The sequence below is a fragment of the Staurois parvus genome, unplaced genomic scaffold, assembly GCF_062004578.1.
Source record: "Staurois parvus isolate SC_StPar_1 unplaced genomic scaffold, SC_StPar_1.0 ptg000579l, whole genome shotgun sequence".
Classification (NCBI taxonomy): domain Eukaryota; kingdom Metazoa; phylum Chordata; class Amphibia; order Anura; family Ranidae; genus Staurois; species Staurois parvus.
In genome coordinates this window covers 1,993,733-2,018,079 of record NW_028318375.1, presented here as the reverse complement: position 1 = coordinate 2,018,079, position 24,347 = coordinate 1,993,733, and the positions used below count along the sequence as shown (strand labels likewise).

The 24,347-nt window shown below is 41.6% G+C and overlaps 1 protein-coding gene across 1 annotated transcript in view; it reads left to right on the top strand.

Moving 5' to 3' along the window:
• PLCL2 (phospholipase C like 2) overlaps positions 1-6,329 on the top strand; it is a 279,318-nt gene extending 272,989 nt beyond the window's left edge. Inside the window, exon 7 of the mRNA XM_089692224.1 lies at positions 5,336-6,329. Within this exon, the coding sequence (XP_089548350.1) occupies positions 5,336-5,515 (180 nt within the window). The 3' untranslated portion in view covers positions 5,516-6,329. The remainder of the gene's footprint in view (positions 1-5,335) is intronic.
• The last annotated feature ends 18,018 nt before the right edge of the window (positions 6,330-24,347 follow it).

Sequence of the window (24,347 nt, the reverse complement as noted above, 5' to 3'; positions counted from 1 at the left end):
CATATTTGTACAAGTATCCCTTTATAGTGGAATAGTGTACCACAACTCCAGTGTCTGCCAGATCTTTCTGGAGGGATCATGCAGTCAAACGTGGGTTTTGAATTGTTTTTCTCACAATCCTGCGAGCTGTTCTGTCTGATATTTTTCTTGGTCTTCCAGATCTTGCTTTAACTTCCACTGTTCCTGATGACTGCCATTTCTTAATTACATTCCGAACAGAGGATATTGACATCTGAAAACGCTTTGCTATCTTCTTATAGCCTTCTCCAGCTTTGTGAGCGTCAACTATTTTCAGTTTCAGTTTTCTAGACAACTGCTTAGAAGAACCCATGGTGCTGATTGTTGGGGCAAGGTCAGATGAGTCTGGGCATTTAAAACCTTTGAGATTGACATCACCTGGTCTTCCCAGACGATGATTGAGAACAATCCATGACACTGGCAGGTCTCAGCTTGGCAAAGGGGGCAGTGCATGCTATAAATTCTGCAGGGTGCCCAAACTTTTGCAGACGCCATTTTTTTGTTTTCTGTTATTTTGAAAGTGTAAATGATGGAAATAAAATCTAACTTTTGTTGACATATTATAAGAATGTCTAATCTGTAATTTGATGCCTTTTGGAGATTTTTCCATCTTTCCTTGGCTTCTTTATGCACATTAATACAAATTTTTAGCTGGGGTGCCCAAACTTTCGATCCCCACTGTAACTGGATACTAACATTTATAGGTAAAGTTGATCCAGGGAATATCCGATTGCCTCTCGGGGGATCAGGAAGGAATTTTATTTCCCAGCAGGAGCAAATTGGATCATGCTTTGATGGTTTTCTTTTGCCTTCCTCTGAATCAACTGTGGGTATAGGATTATAACTTTTTTTTTTTTCTATGGTTGAACTGGATGGACTTTTGTCTTTTTTCAGCCAGACTAACTATGCAACTATGTAAATTGAATGATAAATAATTCCAAATATAAAGTCCAAAGGAAGTGATTATGATGTCAAGTGATGCATGAATCCGAGAGAAATCCTTCTTTGTAATGCACTCACCAGAAGCACATATTCAATGCGCATTGAAATCAAAGGACTTTAGTTCCTCCACAGGTCAGCCTCATCCACCTCCATACACAGTATAAGGAATAAGCAGCGCAGGCATATACCAGAGGAGGAGATCCTTCCAGCAAACTGTTCCACCATTAGCAAACCAAAGGAGGGCTCCATCTTGAAGGGATTAGCTAAACAAATGAGCCCAGAAAGGAAAGTGCTTATGGTGCAGTATTTTATTGAAAGTAGCAAAGGCATCCACGTGGAGCAATAAAATGGCATGTATATTCCACTTACAAAGATGTCCGCTGGACCTCCATGAGGATGCGGCGGCGTGACATCAGTATGCAGTTTTTGGAGCTGCTGACTTTTATTTCTTTTTAATTTTTGACTGGAGCTCTGCGTTAACCTCTTCATGCCGGCCGCACACAAATGTGTGGCCTCCCAGCGTCTGGGCCTAGACGCCGAGCGGCCGCACATTTGCGTGCAATTAACAAAAAACATATGTGCTGAGAGCGCGCACCCTGCGCTCTCCCAGCACACATGTCCGGTACTCACGGAAAGGTCCCAGTCTGCTCTTTTGATCGGGACCTTTCCCGATCATGTGACCGCCGTGATGACGTGTCATAGTGGTCACATGATCCCTAAACCCCGCCCTTCCCATCCCGCCTCCCGGCTTCTGAAACTCTTAAAGGGCCGGGAGGCGCCGGTGGGGAGGGGTTAAGGTTTGCCAATAAAACCTGGAAGCTGATTGGTTTCTATGCAGATGTGAACCTGATTTTGCACTCTCCAGCTGTAGTAAATAAACCCCAATTATGTCTGTGGACAATCTTTTTCTTTATAGGGAATCTGTCACTGCTGACTTGTTTTCAAATGTGCAAGCTTCAGTACCGTCATCTATATCTTTGCGTATCGATGGATCTACTTCAGTACAACTAACCTGCCAATAGATGGATCGAATTCCGGCCGGTCCCTGCTAAACTGGCTGATATTCGAGCCAATAATGGGTGGCTTTAGGCTGCATAATTATTTTTGATTAACTAATTAGTAAAGCAGCAATAACATTGACAGTTCTGAGGCTTGCAATGGCAACACCCATATTTCTGTCTAGACAGGTTACCTTTAAAAAATCATTCGAAGCACAGCTGGTGTTTTGTAGTTCCATTCTGTATCTTGGCTTACCACACAAGATATGATTATCTGGAAAAAATGTCATTTCTGAGGCGTCACTTTCATTTTCTCCGGATGTTATTATGTTGCACGTTGTCAGGTGTGACAATTGGTAAGGCTCAAGCTGCACGGATAGAGAATGTATGTCTGTTAACAAGCTCATGTTTACTACTGTTATCCTGTTAAGTGATGTACAGATGGTTGATTGGCCCAGAACTGCCAAGAATTGTCATGGTTTTTTATTTGTGTGTAATTTATGCACACATTTGTTTAACTTGGACTCTGTAAATGTCATAACTGTTAATATTACAGATAATTATTGCAATCCAGCAAATGTGATCCATTCCTTGACCTGGCATTGCCAGTGTTCTTGTTACACTCCTTCCGCTGCACATTTCATTCATTGGCAGGAAGATGTGAGCATTCATAGGGACCATTTACAGATGCTTTTTTTTTTTTAGAGTCTGATTAAGGTCAAAAATGCTTTAACACCTTGGGAATATGTAACATTTAAGTATCAGATCCCTGGATCACCAGTCTAGGGCGAATTAGTTAATATTAACTTTTTTTGGCCACACTTCTCTTGTGGGTTACAGGAGTGCACTTTTGCTCTCCTGTGTCTCAGAATCAGCTGAGAGAAGGCTAAAGCCTGCTGTAAGCTGAGGTAGCAGAGCCGCTCCAGGCTCTGAAAGGATCCCGACCATATTGTCAGGATCCACCCAGCTGCCTAATTGACAGCTGGCTTTGTCTTTCAGCATGCAGCTGAGAGCTGAAGCGTGCTGCACCCACCCCTCTTCATCCTGGTGCTCCAGTGAGCGCTGGAGGGGCAGAGCGGAGAGAGGTGACTGAAATCACCACTGTCTGCTTAGAGCTGACTGAGAACTGAGTGATCAGCAGTCATGTGATTGCTCAGTTCTCAGTTTTGGAGCCAACATGGAGCAGCTGCAGCATCAGACTGATGCTGCAACATTGAGGTGAGTATGTACTGTATGTAAGTAGTAAAAGTGTGCATGTTTGCTCGAAAGTAGTACATTTACCATCTGTCTACTAGTATGACAATATTTTCATGATTAATGATGTGGAGTATATTTAATTCCAGCTGTGTTTTAGTTGTTTTTGTTGGGATTCTGCTATAGGTATGTGTACTTAGAAAAGTTCAATATTCAAGGCCAATGCTTTCCATTTGTGCAGTTTTATAATATTACTTATTGTGATCATGTGCAGTGGATCCTTTTGTGCTGCAGACATTTTGTTTGTAAAAGAAGTTCAGCTAGGTATCTATTCACTCATATATGTATTTCTACATCTTTTAATGCACTTAATACAAATGCATGATAAATATTTCTCTATATAGAGAAATGCATGAATACATGTTGTTTGCCATGGTCAAATGAAATGACATTTTACATGACAGCATCTATGCAGAAAGTTACACATCTTTTATATAATGGTATTGCTATAGAGTGTTATCTATTGGTGTTTATTCATGGTGATGGATTTCTGAATACAGAATAACCAACAGAGCAGTGGTCTCCAACTGCTTGCCTTTATCCGGCCCTTGGGGCATTATTCCTCCCACTGATACAGGACACCACTAATCCTTCCACTGACACCAGCAATGAGGTTTAATTCCTGTCACTGATACCAAAAATAGAGCAGTATACCTACCACCAATCCCTACAATGGGGCATTATTCTTCTTACTAACACCAATGATGGGGCATTATTCCACCCACTGATACAGGACACCACTATTCCTCCCACTGACACCAGCAAGGAGGTTTAATTCCTGTCACTTATACCAAAAATAGAGCAGTATACCTACCACCAATCCCTACAATGGGGCATTATTCTTCTTACTAACACCAATGATGGGGCACTATTCCTCCCACTGACACCAATGGCAGGGCACTATTCCTCCATCTGAGACCAATGAGGGGGCACTAGTCCTCCCACTGACACCAATGATGGATGCTATTTCATCCACTGACACCAAACAGGGAGAACTATTCCTCTCACTGACACCAATGATATGGCACTTTTCCTTCCCATGATGTCAACAAAGGGGCACTATTCCTCCCACTGACACCAGTGATGGGGCATTGCTTACTCCCATTGACACCAGGGCATTTTCCACTCACAATGGTCATAGCTTGGCCCCCTCAAAGTGTGAAGGACAATAAACTGTTCCTTTGTTTTAGAAAGTTTGCAAACCCCTGCAATAGAGCATGGGTATCATTACATAGCTTTTTATGAGTCTCCTGGACTTTCTTTCCATTATTGGGTGCCAGACTGCAGATCTAGTAGAGGAAGTGATGGTCAGAGATTGTGCACATGCTACATTTTTGGGTCAGATACATGCTGCAGAAGATAATACAAAACTGTGAGCATGTTACATGAGGTTTATAGAGCTCAGTGCTGTTAATCCTTTCAGTTTCCACTACAGACTGCTGAGGTCCGAGAACCACACATCATATAACAAAGGGCAACAAGTTGGGCACCATGGCCTTAGCATGAAACCACTTTGTATACAAATCGACCAAACCCAACTGGGGTGATTGGGTTTTATTGCTTCTGTTTGGAACTGTTTTATACACATCCATTAGGTCTGTTGGTCAGATCCAGATTTATATTTTTGCCCTCCTAGGCAAACTGTCTCATCCCTAATGACTGGCTATAACACTAATAAAATAGATGTCATAGTAATGCACGGCACACTGGATCTTGGAGTGGAAAAAAAGAGTTCACTTACTCTTCATCAGTAAACCTAGACATACTGTCCCTCTCCTCTCCCAGCATTTCTGTTACGGATGTACAGACAGAACCAATGTAGTGTGTTATTGAAAGTCAGGAACATGAAGGGATGGCAGCCCCTTTGCCTTGGGCCATGACCTTTGTTGGCTATGCAGAAATCCATCCCTGCATCTTATGTCACCTATTTTGTCTGGGATAACCCCTAGAAAGAAATGATATTGGTAACCAGGGAAAAATATGTCTGGACTGTTCAGCTTGCTGCAACCCACACTAAGATAAGCGGCTTGAAAATTATGACTTTTCTGTAAGCAAAAGCATTATCCTATGCTTCAGACATTATCCTCTCAATCTAATTCAGATTTTTCTGTTTAATCCTACAGGGACAAGCAGATCTTCTCAAGTATGCCAAAACAGAAACCAGCGAGAACCTAAAGCAAATTCACTATGCTGCTTTATCATGTGGACTAAACAAGGCAACCGCTGGAAGCACAGAGGTCTCCAAACCCAGACGAAGCCTGGAGGTCATACCAGAAAAAGCAGGGGATGAAACTGGTGATTGAAACGCCAAAACCTACAGCCTGGAGTGCTGATCATGGTTACATTTCTAACCCTAGGACCAATGTAGCTGCACAAGATGTTTGCTTTGCACTTACTAAAAAGAAAAAAAAACACAAATATATTATTTTTTGAAGCACAACTGGAGGTTGCCAAGTCTGTTCATCTGCAAATTCATGGATTTTTTCAATGAAGGAATTAATACTGCAGATTGAAGCTGGTGCCGCTGGCCAAAAGTGAGAGTGTGGAAAAATAATATCCCTGATAGACTAGAAAACAGGTAGTGAGGTACTTGCTGCTTTAAGAGGTGTAGCAGTGTTTTAAAGTTAGATTTTAATAGATAGATATATATATATTTAAATAAGAAGAACCTCACATTTCATAAAGCGTGTGCTTATTGTAAAATATATAGTGCTCAAAGGACTGAAATGTGTTGCACTGATTAGTATGTTTGAAGACATGGCTGGTAACTTTTGTGTTCTGATTGAGCCATATTGTATATAAATAAAGAACATAGGATGCAATAAACCTTAGAGCACCAGATATCTGTGCACTGTAGGTAGCCAAGACACAAAAAATAACCCTCAAATGTGCACATTACACACAGAGTAGGTCATTTTGCCACAAAATTTTAGAATTGTTAATATCTAATGTAAAAGTGACCAAATTTGAAGATATATTGTAAATATATATATTCTTTTTTTATTTTGTGATGTGTCCACATTTAAGAAAAAAAAGTTTTATTATCTTATTTGTCATGCATTTTAACAGATATTATAGCCTTTTTGTTTTAATTTAATAAAAGGGTGGAGAAAATTATTGTGTAGCAATGTCTTTTGGGAAAGGGGCTGTACAAAAGCTAATCCCATTGCTCAAGTAGTGGAAATTTTATGATTTATACAAATTTGTAATCACCGATTTATATAATGAATAATAGGACATGCAAGCACTGAAATCTTAAAATCTACAAACATAAAACTACTTGAATGTAAACCCCAGGGAAGTAGTGGAAAATTTTAGCCTGGGGCAAATACAACTACACGGCCCGTACATAAGGACCAGCCTACATCTGGGCTTTACACAGCATAGCATACAGGATGAGCAGGGGCGGACTGACAACTCAAGGAACCCCCAGGCAATAGGGGATCATGGGGCCCCTGTGTCCTTGCCCAAACTCAAAAAAGCCTATGAAAAAGGTACCAGGGGCATCTCATGGTGTCCCCTACTGACTCCGGGCCCTCGGGCAGTGCCCGAGTTTCCAAATGGTCAGTCTGCCCCTGAGGATGAGACAATGTGGACTAGCAGAAGGACAAACACAGCATACAGAATGGGACAATGTGGAATAGGGGAATGTATATGACACAGTGTACAGAATCAGGTGATGCGGAATATGAATTTATAGCATGGAGGACAGAATGAGGCGGTGTGGAATTGGGAATGTTTGTATTTAGGGCAGATATTGTGAACAAAATTCTGTACGCTGTGCTGTACCATTCCCTATTCCAGGCTGGCACATTCTGTACCATGCTCTGTGCACTCTTTATTCCACTATTCCTCACTGGGGTTGGTTTACTAAAGGCAAATAAGGTGTTCACTTTACATAAAAAGTTGCACTGTGCAAGTGAATTTGGTGAATTTTCACTTTGCAAAGAATACCCAATCATGTGCAAGGGAAAAAAAACCCAGCATGTTTACTTGAACATAATTGGATGATGGACATCAGCAGATGTTCAGCTTCCCTCATTCACTAAGCTTTGGAGAAAATTCCTTCGCATAGTGCAACTTCCCTTGCAAAGTGAATAGTCTTTAGTAAACCAACCTCATTGATGAGTGGTGGAATAAAGAGTACGCAAAACATCGCACAGAATGTGGCGGCGTAGAATAGGGAATGGTAAAGCATAGTGAACCGAATTTATACCACAATATCCGTGCTAAATACAAAATGTGAACACAGAAGTTGTTATACATTTAAAACCAATATGACAATTGTGATTCTTATGACAAAGTTACATCTTCTACCACTGTGTCTTAAATAAGTCCCAAAAGTGTAACTTTGTCATGCCACATGATTGAGACTGCTGTGGATGTTAGGTCAAACACCACCACCACAGTTGAATCAAAGGCTTACCTTAATGCAGGCCATAGATGAGCCGTTTATCAGCCGATAAACAAAAAATCGATGCCACCCATGTCCGCGAAAAACGGACATTTTTCACGGCTTTTCCAGCATGACCAATAAAAATAAATGAGGAGATCTGTGAAAAACGGCCAATGGGCTAGCCCCACTAACGGCGTGATTATTCGACCCGTCTACGGCCTGCATAAGGCTGGACTCCAAAACATAGAGGTCAATGTAGATGTGAGTATGGTACAATTCCCATACAGGATTCAGGGATTGATCACAGCCTCTACTCCCACTGCCTGTACTGTATCACACAACCTTTATGCACAAAACAAAAAAACTCCAGTAGTGCACATCATTCAGGGATATTTTATTAGAAACATTTTCACAACTTCAAATTTGTTTGCTATGTGTGACTTGTGGAATGCGTAATGACATCAATGTCCAGATGTTCCACCCTACGCATTTCATTACAGTGGGATGTCCGTAGGGGCTAACCAGGGCTTAAAATTTCAAGTCCTGAGCTACTAGCCAGGCCTTAGTGTTAATCGCCACCAACAAACACACACAAACAGAGACACCTGTACATACACAGACATGTACACACACAGAAACATGTGCACACATGCATAGAGACACGTGCACACACACATACAGACATATGTATACACACACATGCACGTACAGACATGCATACACACAGATACATGTACATACACAGAAATACACATTCTCAGTCTCTCTCTCCCCTCTCTCTCTCTCTTCCCTTTCTCACATTGTATGGGGCTGCACACAAACACCTTCTCCAAGGGCTGCTGATCTCCAGGCAGCAGGAAGGTGGGGAGGTTGCAGCCCCATACGATCCGTCAGTTTAGGGAGGGAGGCAGGGAGATCCCACAGAACAGCTCACCTTCTCCAGGTTTATTCCTCTCTGACACTTCTCCCTGCTCCAGGCTGTCCCCTGGTCCCGGCTCATCAGCTGCTGGAAGGAGAGGCACAGGAGCATCACTCTGCAACTGCCCTCCCCCCATCGATTCTCCTGTCCGGGCCACTGCAAGGGTACCAGTGCGACCCCTCTGCTGGTGGCCCTGCATGGCTCTGTCCGCTGCTGCCCAAAAGGTCCCTTCTTCCGGGGAGCAGTGCCGCCCCCATAAAAATTGCTGCCTTGCCTCGCGGTAGATACGCCCCTGCCCTGGGGGACACACTCACCCCCTCCATATTTTCCACTTGCCATTGGCGAGCAGGCGAGTGGAAATTTCAAGCCTGTGCTAACATAGGAAGGGTTTCAGCTAACAGAAGAGACATCAGCATAAGGGACACGTACATATACAGACTACTGATTGTATGTAATGTCCCTTGTGCTGATTTTTTTTTTATTACACTTGGGCTTTAAAGATTCTTAGCTTTATAGCCAAAATCTTACAGTAATGATCAATCCAGTGCTAAATACTGGTTCTCCTTTGTAGTAGAATTTCTCCATCCACTTTTTGTTGAACATACACTACTACAAAACACAACAAATTAACATATATTGAGCAAAATATTGCTAAAAGTATTGTGACGACACCTTTTTCACACAAATGAACTTTAATGGCCTTCCAGTCTTAGTCCGTAGGGTTCAATATGGAGTTGGCCCACCCTTTGCAGCTATAACAGCTTCAACTCTTCTGAGAAGGCTGTCCACAAGGTTTAGGAGTGTGTCTATGGGAAGGTTTGACCATTCTTCCAGAAGCGCATTTGTGAAAAACAGGCACTGATGTCGGACGAGAAGGCCTGGCTCGCAGTCTGCACTACAATTCGTCCCAAAGGTGTTCTATTGGATTGAGATCAGGACTCTGTGCTGGCCAGTCAAGTTCCTCCACCCCAAACTCACTCATCCATGTTTTTATGGACCTTGCTTTGTGCACTGATGCGCAGTCATCTTGCAACAAGAAGGGGCCAACCCCAAACAGTTCCCACAAAGTTGGGAGCATGAATTTGACCAAACTGTCTGGAACCAAGGCCAACCCCTGAAAAACAATCCCACGTTATAATCCCTCCTCCACCAAACTTTACAATTGGAACAATGCAGTCAAGCAAGTACTGTTCTAGCAACCGCCAAACCCAGACACGTCCATTGGATTGCCAGACAGAAGTGTGATTTGTCACTCCAGAGAACACGTCTAGAGTCCAGTGGCAGCGTGCTTTACACCACTGCATCCAATGCATTGCATTGCACTTGGTGATGTAAGGCTTGGATGCAGCTGCTCGGCCATGGAAACCTCTGAAGGCCAAACAAAGTTGGGAGGTCTTTAGCTATTGGCTCTGTAGACAGTTGGCGACGTCTGCGGATTGTGCACTTCAGCTAACCCCGCTCTGTCATTTTACGTGGCCTACCACTTCGTGGCTGAGTTGATGTTGTTCTCAGTTGCTTCCACTTTGTTATAATACTACTAACAGTTGACCGTGGAATATTTAGTAGCGAGGAAATTTCACAGAGGGACGTATTGCACTTTCTTTCTTGTACTGACCACAACATAAGGGAACATTCTTTCTCCACCAAAGTAAGGGAGAATTATTCCTTGTACTGACCACCAATGTAAGGGAGATTTTTTCCTCCTAATGACCATAAACGCAAAGTGTTATTCTTCCTTCTACTAACTACCCATGTAAGGAGGCATTCTTCCTCTTAATCCTGGTCCAAGAAAAACTGATACACAAACATTTTTGCTCAATTTACCTGTACTAAACTGTATTGTTTCAAGTGCAGTAATATTGCTACAATAACTTTACCAATAAAAATCATATAGCTTTGTGTATGCACTGCATCTGATTAACCTACACTAATATACAAAAAACTGCCAATCTTCATTAAAGTTTTATAATGCAACACAGCAATAAACTAGATGCCATCCCTTACCTTCCACAATCTTCTTTCTACTGCCCACTAATGTAAGAGAGAATTCTTCTTTCTACTGACAACCAATGTAAGGGAAAATTCTTCCTTCTACTGACCATCAATGTAAGGGAGAATTCTTCCTTCTACTGACCATCAATGTAAGGGAGAATTCTTCCTTCTACTGACCATCAATGTAAGGGAGAATTCTTCCTTCTACTGAACATCAATGTAAGGGAGAATTCTTCCTTCTACTGACCATCAATGTAAGGGAGAATTCTTCCTTCTACTGAACATCAATGTAAGGGAGAATTCTTCCATCTACTGACAACCATTAACCAATTCTTCCTCCTATTGACCACATACACAAGGTGTCATTCTTCCTTTTACTGACTAACCACGTAAGGGGGCATTCTTCCTCTTACTGACCACCATAAATTTAAAATGTAAAAATGCATCATCCCTCACAGTAACCATCAATGCAAGTGGACATTCATTGTCCGACCGACTGGCCACCAGGGCAAAGGGGCATTTAAAACAACATTCGTTATGGTAGTAAACAATATATGCTGTAGCAAAGTACCTGTGCCACATGGCTGTAATAATCATGGTGTTGTCTAATGCTGCTTTTTTTCTGTTTGGTGAGGGTTTACTATAGGGCCCTGAAAATTCTAGTTACATACTTGTATACATCAATTTTGGTTGAGGGTCCCATTATTTATAACTTTCTATTAGTCCTCCCAATATCTATTGTTCTCAAATATGCCTACTATGAATCAAACAAACTCTTAATCCCATATCGTGCAAATAAACTACTATGAATACTTTACATTTATGCAAAAGAAAAAAAATCTGATTACATGGAAGAGACCTTTCCCCAAATGGAAGAGTTTTGTTAACTCAGCACTACCTCTATACAAGTTCAATTATACATCAGGAGCTTCCCAGAGCTATTTCACAAGCTCCGGGGCCTATGGCCTCTTTCACCACACACAGCTAAACCCCCAGAGTCCAATAAATCACTAATAAAAACTTCTGTCATGTATGCAACCATTTTTCTATAATGTCTTTTGACACAACCACAGTTACTGTGTATACTTCAATGTACCCACTAATAAAAGGCATATGGAAGACAAAGACATGCTGTTTGATATGACAATCGTACTGCATATTATAAAACCAACCTAAAATGTTCTTTAAAAAAAGATTCTGGGGAGTAGAGATTACTCAGGAAAAGATCAAAGCTTAACTGACTTGAAGTAAACTTATATTTTCACTATAGTTTCATCAACGTTCCATGTCTGACCTCTATCCCCAACCATTGTAATCAAAGTATCAGGTTATGCCACACACTGAATGATGTAATTTTTCCCAAGCAATGAATTATTTGCCTGATAAAGTGCACCACTTTCACACAGTAAGCCAACATTTCGTATGTGTTTTTACGCTGTGAGTATATTGACCTAGTTTTTGTGTGGTTTGCTGTAAAGTAATCAGGGAAATTCTTCAAAGTTCCAGTATACTCAAAACCTAATCTATCTTATAAAAAACCTTTATTGAAGGTTTAGTGTATGCAAGAGTACCCGTATTTTACTTAAACTAAACGGAAGGAAATTATGGAGGCAACTGCCTCTTTAACTTTTTGAGTCACTGACCTGGAACCAACATACAGAATAGAATGTAAAAATGAGCTCAGAATCCTAATCTACATACTAGTGCCTTAGAAAGTATTATTTGTCAGCATTATGACATACATATCACTACCACTATGCAAGTAAAAATCACCCTAGCGCCACTGCTATAATAAAAAGGATAAGCGCAGAGAATCGGTGCTTAGTCTTGGGGGGTTCACTTCCACAATACAAGTCTTTAAAGATTTAAGCCGGCAACTCAGATGCTTCTTTATATAAATCCTTTAATGATACAAAATATCAGATACAGAATCCACAGGATGCTAGCAAGCATACAAAAATATGATAAAATCCAATATATATAGTATAATGGCACAGCCCATCTGATTGCAGAGGGTGGTATTAGCTTAATTAAAATAATTACAATTAAGTAATTATAGATGGAGATGAAAAAGAAAACCAGAAGAGCTCAATCCTATTGCACAGAAGTGCAAAAGGAACAAAAAAAAGATACAAAGCATGTACATATAGTATAAATGTTTGACATACTTTAACACTTGCGTGAATGTTATATACACTCTTTATTAGGTACACCTTACTAGTAATGGGTTGGACCCCCTTTTTGCCTTCAGAACTGCCTTAATTCTTTGTGGCATAGATTCAGCAAGGATTTGAAAACATTCCTCAGAGATTTTGGTCTATATTGACATGATAGCATCACCCGGTTGCTGCAGATTTGTTGGCTGCTCATCCATGATGCGAATCTCTTGTTCCACCACATGCCAAAGGTGCTCTATTGGACTGTGATCTGGTGACTGTGGAGGCCATTGGAGTACAGTGAACTCATTGTCATGTTCAAGAAACCAGTTTGAGATGATTTGAGTTTTGTGACATGGTGCATTATCCTGCTGGAAGTAGCCATCAGAAGATGGGGACACTGTAGTCAATAAGGGATGGACATGGTCAGCAACAATACTCAAGTAGGCCGTGGCGTTTAAACGATGCTCAATTGGTACAAAGGGGCCCAAAGTGTGCCAAGAAAATGTCTCCTACACTATTACACCACGAGCCTGAACCGTTGATTCAAGGCAAGATGGATCCATGCTTTCATGTTATTTACGTCAAATTCTGACCCTACCATCTGAAAGTCGCAGCTGAAATTAAGACTTGTCAGACCAGCCAGCATTTTTTCAATCTTCTATTGTCCAATTTTGGTGAGCCTATGCGAATTGTAGCCTCTGTTTCCTGTTCTTAGCTGACAGGAGTGGCCCCTGGGGTGGTCATCTGCTGCTGTAGCCCATCTGCTTCAAGGTTTGATGTTTTGTGCACTCAGATGGTATTCTGCATACCTTGGTTTAACGAGTGGTTATTTGAGTTACTGTTGGCTTTTTATCATCTCATACCAGCCTGCCCATTCTGCCCTGACCTCTAACATCAACAAGGCTTTTTCATCCACATAACTGCCGCTCAGGAATATTTTCTGTTTTTTCCGACAATTCTCTGTAAATCCCAGAGATAGTTGTGCATGGAAATCCCAGCACATCAGCAGTTTTTGAAATGTGGGATGTACTGGCAAGCAGATATCCTGACAAGAAGATTGAATGAACTACCACGATGCTGCACAACGCCATGGAAGTTATTGAGAACTACTAGCCGATAGCCGATAAAGCTGTCGGTACTTGAATTTCATTCATTCACAGAACACTGAATGAATGACACAGCCGCGCTGATTTGAAATACTGACAGCTAGTATGGGGAACTTCTCCCTGTACTTCTGTCACTGGGAGGGCAGGGCAGCAGGCAGCAGGTAGCGGCTGCAGCATTGAGAACATGTAACATGTTCCCAAAGGTGAACTTATTCTTTAAGCCATGTGGGACCCTAGTATTGAGCATGTGCATCCGTCACAGCTCTTGTTGGAGTAAAATGTGGTACATATCACCCCCTCTTACTATTTTGTTTATCAGTTCAAAAACAAAGAAAGAAAAAGAGTCATGGTTGCCCTTATGCACTTCTCTAAAATGTTTAGAGATATGTTCTTTGCATTCAGATTGTTTGTTTCGTTATAATGCTCAGATATTGTGATCCACAAAGAATGAATAGTGCAGCTAACAGTACCAAAAGTACCATAACCACCAATGATGAAACAGCAATACATAACACATCAGGGCAGCACAGTGGCTAAATGGTTAGCACTTCCATCTGGCAGTACTAGGGTTGTTTGTTTAAACCTCAGCCATGGCACCCCTTGCCTGGAGTTTGTATGTTCTTACTGTGCCTGCATGGGTTTCCTCCGGGTACTCTGGTTTCCTCCGATACTCCAAAGACATGCTAGTAGGTTAATTGGATCCTGTATAAAATGGACATAGTATGTGTATGTATGAATGTGAGTTAGGGACCTTAGAATGAACGCTCCTTGAGGGTTAAGGACTGATGTGTATGTGCAATATATATGGAAAGCGTTGCGTAATTTGACGGCGCTATATAAGTACCATAAATAATATATATATATCACCGTTAAGACTATTCAAATGATAGCAATATATAGCACATATCTCCTCCAGGAAGACCCCAATGTTGGGATAGTACAGGGTAAATTGTGACATTTTCCTAGAAACTGTCTATTTCACACATTTGGCACTGTTAAGTACTGCCCATGATACATTTTTATTTGCACTCATTTTCAGGATATGTGTTTAGGGTCTACTTTCTTCTTGGTACAAGCAAAACTGATATACAAACATTTTTGCTCAATATACCTACAGTATGCTTAACTGTATTGTTGCAAGTGCATAAATATGGCTACAATAACCTCGCCGACAAGAATGACCTAGCTAGGTGTATGCTCTGCATCTGGCTAATCTATACTATTATACTAATACTGTAATCCTAATCTATGTTACTAATGCACCAAAAACTGCCAGTCTTCATTAAAGTGGTTGTAAACCTTTACATATACCCAATGAGGTGACTGGCCTCACGTGATACGCAGAGATGAATCAAATCCTCCTACATATGTTGTACCTGTCTATCTGCAGCCGTCTGTCTTCTACATCTATTATAAGTGCAGAATTTACACAGGATCTCTGAGCTGACATTACATCAGTGAGGAGAGCTCTGGGAGCTGATTGGAGGGAAGAGACACATCCCCCTTCACACAGGAACAGAACTGAGACTTGAAAATAGGCTGGAGGTCCCTCCCCTGTCACCATTTGTCTCTTAGTGTCAGGAAAACTTGTCAGAAGAGATTCCTGCTGACAGCAGAGTAAAGAGGCAGCAGACAGAAATGACACTTAGTGCTCTGGAATGAGACAAGTACACACTATAGAGGGATATGCTTTTTTCATATTTCATGTCTGAGGTTTACAAGTACTTTAAAGTATGGCAATGCAAAACAGCAATAAACTAGGTGCTATGCCTTCACTGGGAAGCATTTTGTAAATGTAATGTGATTTAGCCACTTTATACATTGCCTTATACTTCAGTAAACTAAAACCTTAAAATGTTGGAGGCCCAACTCTAGATTCTGGAGAACAAGTCATTCCTTGGGTTTGGGTGAAAATCCAACCACCAATCTCCTTCCCTTTATCACTGTATAATTATGTAACAGAGTCAGAATGGCAGTATAAAGACCAACAAGTACCCCATAGTAAGGGGTGTGTGTGTGTGTGTGTGTGCATGTCTGTCTGTCTGTCTATTATTGGAACCATCCCCTGTATGGCTCTCTCTACTGCAGCTGAAAGCCAGCGGGAGAGGAGAAGAAGCCAGCTAGCTGTAATTTCCCCCTGCTGTGCCAATCACCTTCCTTCCACATCCGATTCACCCAGCTGCCCGGGCCCCCTGCTGGTCTGGGCCCCGTACAAGGGGACTGGTGATACCCCTCTATCCATGGCCTGCTTGCAGTCACAGGGATGAGATGGACCTGGCGGGGGTGCTTACAGAGATTAGCTTTTATTTAGTTATGTAAAACCTTTATCCCAAAAGGAAAAAATCTGTTTGCTGTAACTGACTATAAAGTATTAGCTGCAGTAGAGCTTCAATTAGTTAGTGTATCTAAATCTGCTAGTACATCTAACACTCCCCTCCTGCTAGACTGACAATGCTGCTGTCCAAATCTGATCCCTGTGCTCATTCATCCAGAGTGGTGTCTGTATATTATAGGAGGTGTGTTACTGGCCAGAGGAAAACAGATGGAACAAGCCTAAAAAAAGAAAACAAATACAGCCAACACATCCAATGATTAGTAAGTTGCAATATATTACATCTTTGTTTTGTGTGTGTGTGTGTGTGTGTGTGTGTGTGTTGTATTACCTCTTTAATCCATAAATTTAAACAATTATGTAGATTAGGATGTCTGACTTTCCCAATCTACATCAGTAAGTACGCAGAATTTGTCTTCATGTCAACATTCTGTAATATCCTGCAGAGCAGCAATAGAAGCCAATCTGTGCAAAGGGGTCGGCAGCAGGCTTTCTGAAAGAAAGACAGAGCAGAGTGAGCAGAAATTACTTCATCAATGTGCTGCTTCTCCTTCATTGTCCAATCAGCAATATGTGGGTGTGTCCACGTTCTGCTGAACTCACAGTGAAGACCCCAGACCTGGTTATACTGTCCAGTGGGTGGCTGATTTGCAAAACTCTGGCAGGTAAATGAGTTCTCATATATGTTTTTCACTTGTACATTTACCTCCTTGTCTGGCGTTTAGCTTTACAGACTACTTAGGAAAGTAAAAATGTACATTTTTATTAGCAGGTGAAATCTTTTCTTTTCCTTGTTAAGTAACTGTAACCATAAATTTATTGCGCCATTCTGCAAAGTTATTCAACAATAACAGTCACTGATGGGTTAAAGTTGGCAATCATGCTAAAAAACTGCACATCGAATTTATTTTCCATTTTGAATTGACCTTCCATAACCAAATGTGGGTGAAAAGTTCAATATATTATTACTCAGAAATAACTACTGCAGTGAAGTCACATGTGGCTTTGCATTTACTTTGTGATTCTAAGTCCAGAGATGAGTAATAAAAATGAATAATGAAAACAGAGGGATAAAGATCTGAAATAAGGGTGGCCAAATTAGGTTAACTAGCAGAGGCATGGGGATTTGGTTAAGGCGTACATATGAATACAATTCTGTGTAATATTTGCTTCAAATTTTCAAAGCACTTCAAAAATCATTCACAATAGATTTATTGAACTGCCTCCCTCACAGCTTTATTTGTAAATGGTACCATTCTCTAAACCATGGAAGTAAAAGTGAATTAGTAATAAACCATTTCATATACTAAATCAATCTAACTGCTCTTTGAAAGTGTTATTAGCATTACAGCAAAGGGGCAACAGACAATATATTTGGAGAGCAACCTCATGATAGACTGAACTGTTTCAGGTGGCTTGGACAAGGTTTGGTCTGCTGCCGAGTTCCCATTGATGTCCAGTAGTATGGGGTGATCACTCTGTGATCTATAACCAGCTGAGCGCCCCTTCTTAGCAGAGCTATTCGTGTCACAAGATTTTGAGTTCTCCACATGGAATATGTAATCCTTTAGAGAAAACACTAGCGGTGGATACAGTATAAAAGATCTCCTCTAAATTACATCTTTTTCTTGTATGGATAAACCGGAACTTCTGCTATTAAGAAACCCTACTCCCCTCATTTATATAATATATACATACAGTATATATATATATATATATATATATATATATATATAGTATATACACTACTACAAAAATGAAAGGAACACTTTTTAATTAATCAGAGTATAGCATCAAGTCAATTAAACTTGTGGAATCTCATCAGTTAAGTAGCAGAGGGGGTTTTTAATCAGTTTCAGCTGCTTTGGTGTTAATGAAATTGCCAACAGGTGCACTAGATGGGCACCAATGAGATGACCTCCAAAACAGGAATGGTTTTACAGGTGGAGGCCACTGACATTTTTTTTTCCCTACTCATCTTTTTCTGTTTTTCACTAGTTTTGCATTTGGCTAGGGTCAGTGTCACTGCTAGTAGCATGAGGTGATACCTGGACTCTACAGAGGTTGCACAAGCAGCCCAACTCCTCCAGGATGGCACATCAATACGTGTCATTTGCAGAAGGTTTGCTGTGTCTCCCAGCACAGTCTCAAGAGCATGGAGGAGATTCCGGGAGACTGGCAGTTACTCTAGGAGAGCTGGACAGGGCTGTAGAAGGTCCTTAACCCATCAGCAAGACCAGTATCTGCTCCTTTGTGCAAGGAGGAACAGGATGAGCACTGCCAGAGAGCTACAAAATGACCTCCAGCAGGCCACTTGTGTGAATGTCTCTGACCGAACAATCAGAAACAGACTTCATAAGAGTGGCCTGAGGGCCCAACGTCCTCTAATGGGACCTGTGGTCATTGCCCGGCCCCATAGAGCTTGACTGGCATTTGCAATTGAACACCAGAACTGGCAGATCTGTCACTGGCACCCTGTGCTTTTCATAGATGAGAGCAGGTTCACCCTGAGCACATGTGAAATACGTGAAAGGGTCTGTAGAAGTCATGGATAATGTTATGTTGCCTGTAACATCGTTCAGCATGACCATTTTGGTGGTAGGTCAGTGATGATCTGGGGAGGGACGCACAGACCTCTACAGGCTAGACCAGTGTTTCTCAACCTTCTTTCAGTCAAGGCACCAATTCAAATTATGGAAAGTCTTGAGGCACCCTTTAAAATTCTAAAATGGGGTGCCTCAAGACTGTTCATCATTGTAAAAGGGCACCCCATTCTAAAATGTGAAAAACTATTCTAATAGGTTGTATAACGCAACACCATTCACACATGTAGGACACTGACTAGTATTCCAGTGTTTCTCTTCTCCCTCAGTTTTTATCAATCACTGAGCTAATGTGATTCCAGGACTGATGGAGAGGGACAGGGGAGGGTCAAACTAGGATTCTGTGCAGGCAGCTGACATCCTCCTTATCAACTGAGGATGCCATTGGTTGTCAGGACACTGGCAGCTAGAAGGTCGTAATGGTGCACAATGAACACCTGTGGCTTTGTGTAACTAAAAGGCAGGTTTGTCCCACCTGCTGACTTGTATACAAGTTTTGGGCAATTTGTAGACATTTTGCCAAGGTGCCCCTGAAGAAACCTCAAGGCACCACAGGGTGCCTGGGTACCCTGGTTCAGAAAGGCTGGGCTAGACAATAGCACCCTGACTGCCATTAGCTATTGGGATGAAATCCCTAGACCCATTGTCAGACCCTGTGCTGGTGCAGCGGGTCCTGGGTTCCTCCAGGTGCACGGCAATGCCCGGCCTCATGTGGCGAGAGTATGCAGGCAGTTCCTGAAGGATGAAGGAATTGATACCATTGAATGGCCCCACACTCACCTGACCTATATATCATGCTTCGGTCCATCTGACAATGCCAGGATGCACCTCAGACTGTCCAGGAGCTCAGTGATGCCCTGGTCCAGATCTGGGAGGAAATACCCCAGGACACCATCCATCATCTCATTAGGAGCATGCCCCAACGTTGTCTGGCATACATACAAGCACGTGGGGGCCATAAAAACTACTGAGTACCATTTTTAGTTGCTGAAATAAAATTTCAACAAAATGGACTAGCCTGCTGCATCATTTTTTCACTTTGATTTCCGGCGTGTCTTTGAATTCAGTCCTCTGTACGTTGATCATTTTCATTTCCATCAAACGATGGGGCATCTTTACATTCCTAACACATTACCCAGTCCATATCAGTATAGATATCCAGCATGATATTTTTCCCCATTGAGATCTGATGTGTTTTCAAAGTGTTCCTTTAATTTGTTGAGCAGTATATATATATATATATATATATATATATATATATATATATATATATTTATATATATACACACACTACATTGCAAAATGTATAGAGACGCCCCTCCAAATCATTGGATTCAATGAGTTCCAATAAACTCTATGGCCATATGGTGTATAAAATCAAGCACCTAGGCATGCAGACTGCTTCTACAAACATTTGTGAATTAATGGGACGCTCTCAGGAGCTCAGTGAATTGAAGCGTGGTACCATGATAGGTTGCCACCTGTGCAATAAGTCCATCTGTGAAATTTCCTTGCTACTAAATATTCCGCAGTCAACTGTTAGTGGTATTATAACAAAGTGGAAGCAACTGGGTACAATAGCAACACAGCCACAAAGGGGTAGGCCACTTAAAATGACAGAGCGAGGTCAGTGCATGCTGAAACACACAGTGCGCAGAAGTCGGCAAGCGTCTGCAGAGTCAATAGCTAAAAACCTTCAAACTTTGGGGGCCTTCCGATTAGCACAACAACAGTGCATAGAGAGCTTCGTGGAATGGGTTTCCATGGCCAAGCAGCTGCATCCAAGCCTTACATCACCAAGTGCAATGCAAAGCATCTGATGCAGTGGTGTAAAGCACGCCACCACTGGACTCTAGAGCAGTGGAGACGTGTTCTCTGGAGTGACAAATCATGCTTCTCTGTCTGGCAATCTAATGGCTGTTTCTGGGTTTGGCAGTTGCCAGGAGAACAGTACTTGCCTGACTGCATTGTGCCAAGTTTAAAGTTTGGTGGAGGGGGGATTATGGCGTGGGGTTGTTTTTCAGGGGTTGGGCTTGGCCCCTTAGTTCCAGTGAAGGGAACTCTTAAGGCGTCAGCATACCAAGACATTTTGAACAATTTCATGCTCCCCACTTTATGGGAACAGTTTGGGGATTGTCCCTTCCTGTTCCAACATGACCGCCCACCAGTGCACAAAGCAAGATCCATAAAGACATGGATGAGCGAGTTTGGGGTGGAGGAACTTGACTGGCCTGCACAGAGTCCTGACCTCAACCCGATGGGATGAATTAGAGCGGAGACTGTGAGCCAGGCCTTCTTGTCTGATATCAGTGCCTGACCTCACAAATGCGCTTCTAAACGGCTGGTTAAAGGGAAAAAAAATGATGACTGTATAGCCTACTTTAGGCTACTGTGAATGAGCAAGTGCATACATCTAATTTATTTGTTCTGGGACTTTAAATGAGGCACAACACATACTACCAACGAAAAACTAGTTTCCAACATTAATTACTAATGAATGAGTAAACTTCTCATTGCTTACAAGAGGATACAATGGTAACAAGTTGATTTGTAATAAATCCATATTGCATCCAATTGCATCCAAAAAACTTGATGCGTTTCATGACTCTTAGTTCACTTCTTCAGGAGTAGATGCATATATAATATAAATCAGCTAAAAATGCATATGACAGTATTTCCAAATGGTGATTGCCAGGGCAGTCTCACCCAGGAGCTGTGGAAGTATGACTCCACGAGAATCCAAGGGGACAAGCCAGAAGCAGATTCAAAGTGGGTGGGCAATCATGATAGCACCCAGAATTGTCCGGTTTGTGCTCCTTACAACAAATTCTCACTTTGTGCATTTTTACTTGTGATAATTAGGGTTTGTTTACAGGTTATTGGATTCCAGATTCCATATTGTTCACTTTAGTTCAGGAACCGAAAGTCAACATCAGTAAAAGTTGTCTTATCTAATGGAGGCTTTTAGATATTTACTGCAGTGATCTGAGGTAGAAACTAATTAAATGATATGAATCGTTTCTGAGCTAATCCATTTTCTCCTTCACTGATGTTGAATGACGATACAGAAGCATGTGCTTTCAGTTTTGCATGCTTGAGACTTCTTTTGACGTCAGTAAAAGAAACATCTTTGTACAATCGCCACGAACTGCGACACTGCCTGTGTTTGGCAACAAAGGAAATGTTTGCAGGCCAGGTGGAAATAAAAGAATGCATGTTCATGCTTTATCTTGTTAAATGTCAGCTGGTGGGGAACAGCGAGGAAAGTTACCAAAAATGCACTGGACTCTCACTAAGCCTGGGTTCACATACGTGTGTTGCAGTATATCGCATGTGATTCACACAGGAACCACACTGCATTCCTGTGCAAACCACATGCAATTTGTGTGCGGTGCAATTGGAGCTGTACATTTTGTATGGCTCTATTTGCACCCCACCCGCACCAAAAACATGCAGGACCCTTCTTTGGGTCCGCACTAGAATCAGATCGCATGGGTATTCACACCTATGCGATCCGATTCTGCACATCACACCACATTTTGCGGACCGCTTTCGGGGTGTTGTTAACATACACACCCGCAGCGGTTCGCATGAACAGGGTGCGATTCTGATGCAAATTCAGAAAACGCTGCAAATTCCGCACCGCATCAGTGTGAACCAGGGCTAAAAAGAGAATGCAGCGGAAATATTCAAAGGTAAAATTCAAGGTCTGCACAAATTGCTCAGGTCTCTCCCTCATTACATATCACTTAATGTTAAAGTGTTACTGAACCCAGGACCCTGCATTCACTATATCTGGTCTCCCACAGTACACACAACATGGAAATGCAATTATTTTAGTAAATATAAACTGCTAAATACCTTTTCTCATCAGCAGTATATAGCAATCTTGTGACTTCTATCCGTGTCCAGATGAGCACTAGTTAAAGCTTGTAGGAGTTTTCATTCTGTTCTGACTGTCCTATGAGGCTGCATAACCCCTGACCTCTGTCTGGACAGTGCTGACTGGCCCTGTGCTGATCATATGCACTCCCCCAAAGAAAAAAAACTCTCTAACAATACACACCAAACTGAGCATGTGCAGCTTGCCCCAAAGCCTCTGTTCTATCAGGAGATATTTGGGAGACACTGGAAGAAGGAGAGGATCAGAGAATACAGGATCAAACAGCCTTTTTACACAATGCAGAGAATTAACCCCACAGTGAGTATAACACGCATGCTTGACTGCATATACAGACTGATTTTACTGTTGTGGGTTTAGTAACACTTTAATAGGTGTAAAATGTCTTTGTAAAAAATTTTTTGCTATACTGTATACTTAAATTTACACCCATATTCTGCATCACTCGGTATGCAGAGCAATAGAAAGTAGCATGCTGGAGCTGACAGGGGAGAAATTTGTATTGTTTACATACAGACCTCTCCCCCATCAGTGATAGTCGGCGATCACCGGCTGCTGGCAGGGAATCTCCAGGTGAGACTCGGCGATTGACAGCTATAGCCGCCAATGGTGGTGCAGGTAGGGCGATGGCATGGCGTCCACTACCTAGAAATACAGAATCACGTATATATACATGATTTTGCACAGCCCTGCCACCCTGTAGCTGTATTTGTGCTATAGGGCGGCAGGAAAGTGGTTAAAAAACGCTCAGAAAGCACAGCAAAAGCATGATAAAAACACAGCAAAAATGCAGATGTGTTTTTGCAGCAGATCAGTAAGAAAGTAACCTTAGGCACCATGAGCAAAAGATAGGCGTTAGTATAAACCCTGATTTTTTCTTTCTAAGTACATTTTCGACTTACTAATACTAGGTGATATTTGCAGGGGATGGGGTCTGAGCAGTTTTAGATATTTTGGTTATATTTTGCATATACATCGGTTATCAGATAGCCAATGCTGCTGAATTTGGTTATTTGCAATGGATGCGCTCCAACTTTCTGAGTTTAGAGAGGGAAACATGTATAAGCAGTACATATGAAGGCCTGACCCTGTTACACTGACTAATAGGAAATCAAATACAAAAACGTATTGGTTAAACCCACAAGTTTTTTTCTTCACCTCTACTTTTCCTTTATGCTGCCTTTTCAAAATAGAACAAGCAATAATTTAAAAGTTGGATGAAAGGCTTGGTCCAGTTCAATACTTTTGATAGACTGATAGAAATCATTCTTATAATTCACATGATTGGGTCTGTAGCAGGGGTAAACCCTTGGCCAATTTTTTTTTGCTTAGATGTGTCCTAGTTTCCCATCCTAGAAGTTTAGAGGTAAGCTTCATTCAATCATCTCAATGGTGTTTGTAACAGTCCTATCTAAGCCCTGGTTCACATATACTGTAATACGTATTGTGCAAAGTGCTTCAGATGACTCTAAAGAGCAGGGCCCTCTGAATCCTCCTGTATTAAGTAATTGTATTGTCTCCCTTTATATTGTAAAGCGCTGTGTAAACTGTTGGCGCTATATAAATCCTGAATAATAATGACATTGGGAATTGCATGTGTTTCTTTGGAGGGTGTTCACATATGTGAGATTAATCCGCAGTGTGATTTTCTAAAAAAGGGTCTTGTGTGGCTTTTGGACAGTGCAATTCAAATTTGTGCTCTGTAGAGGTCGATGGGAAGTGTCAGA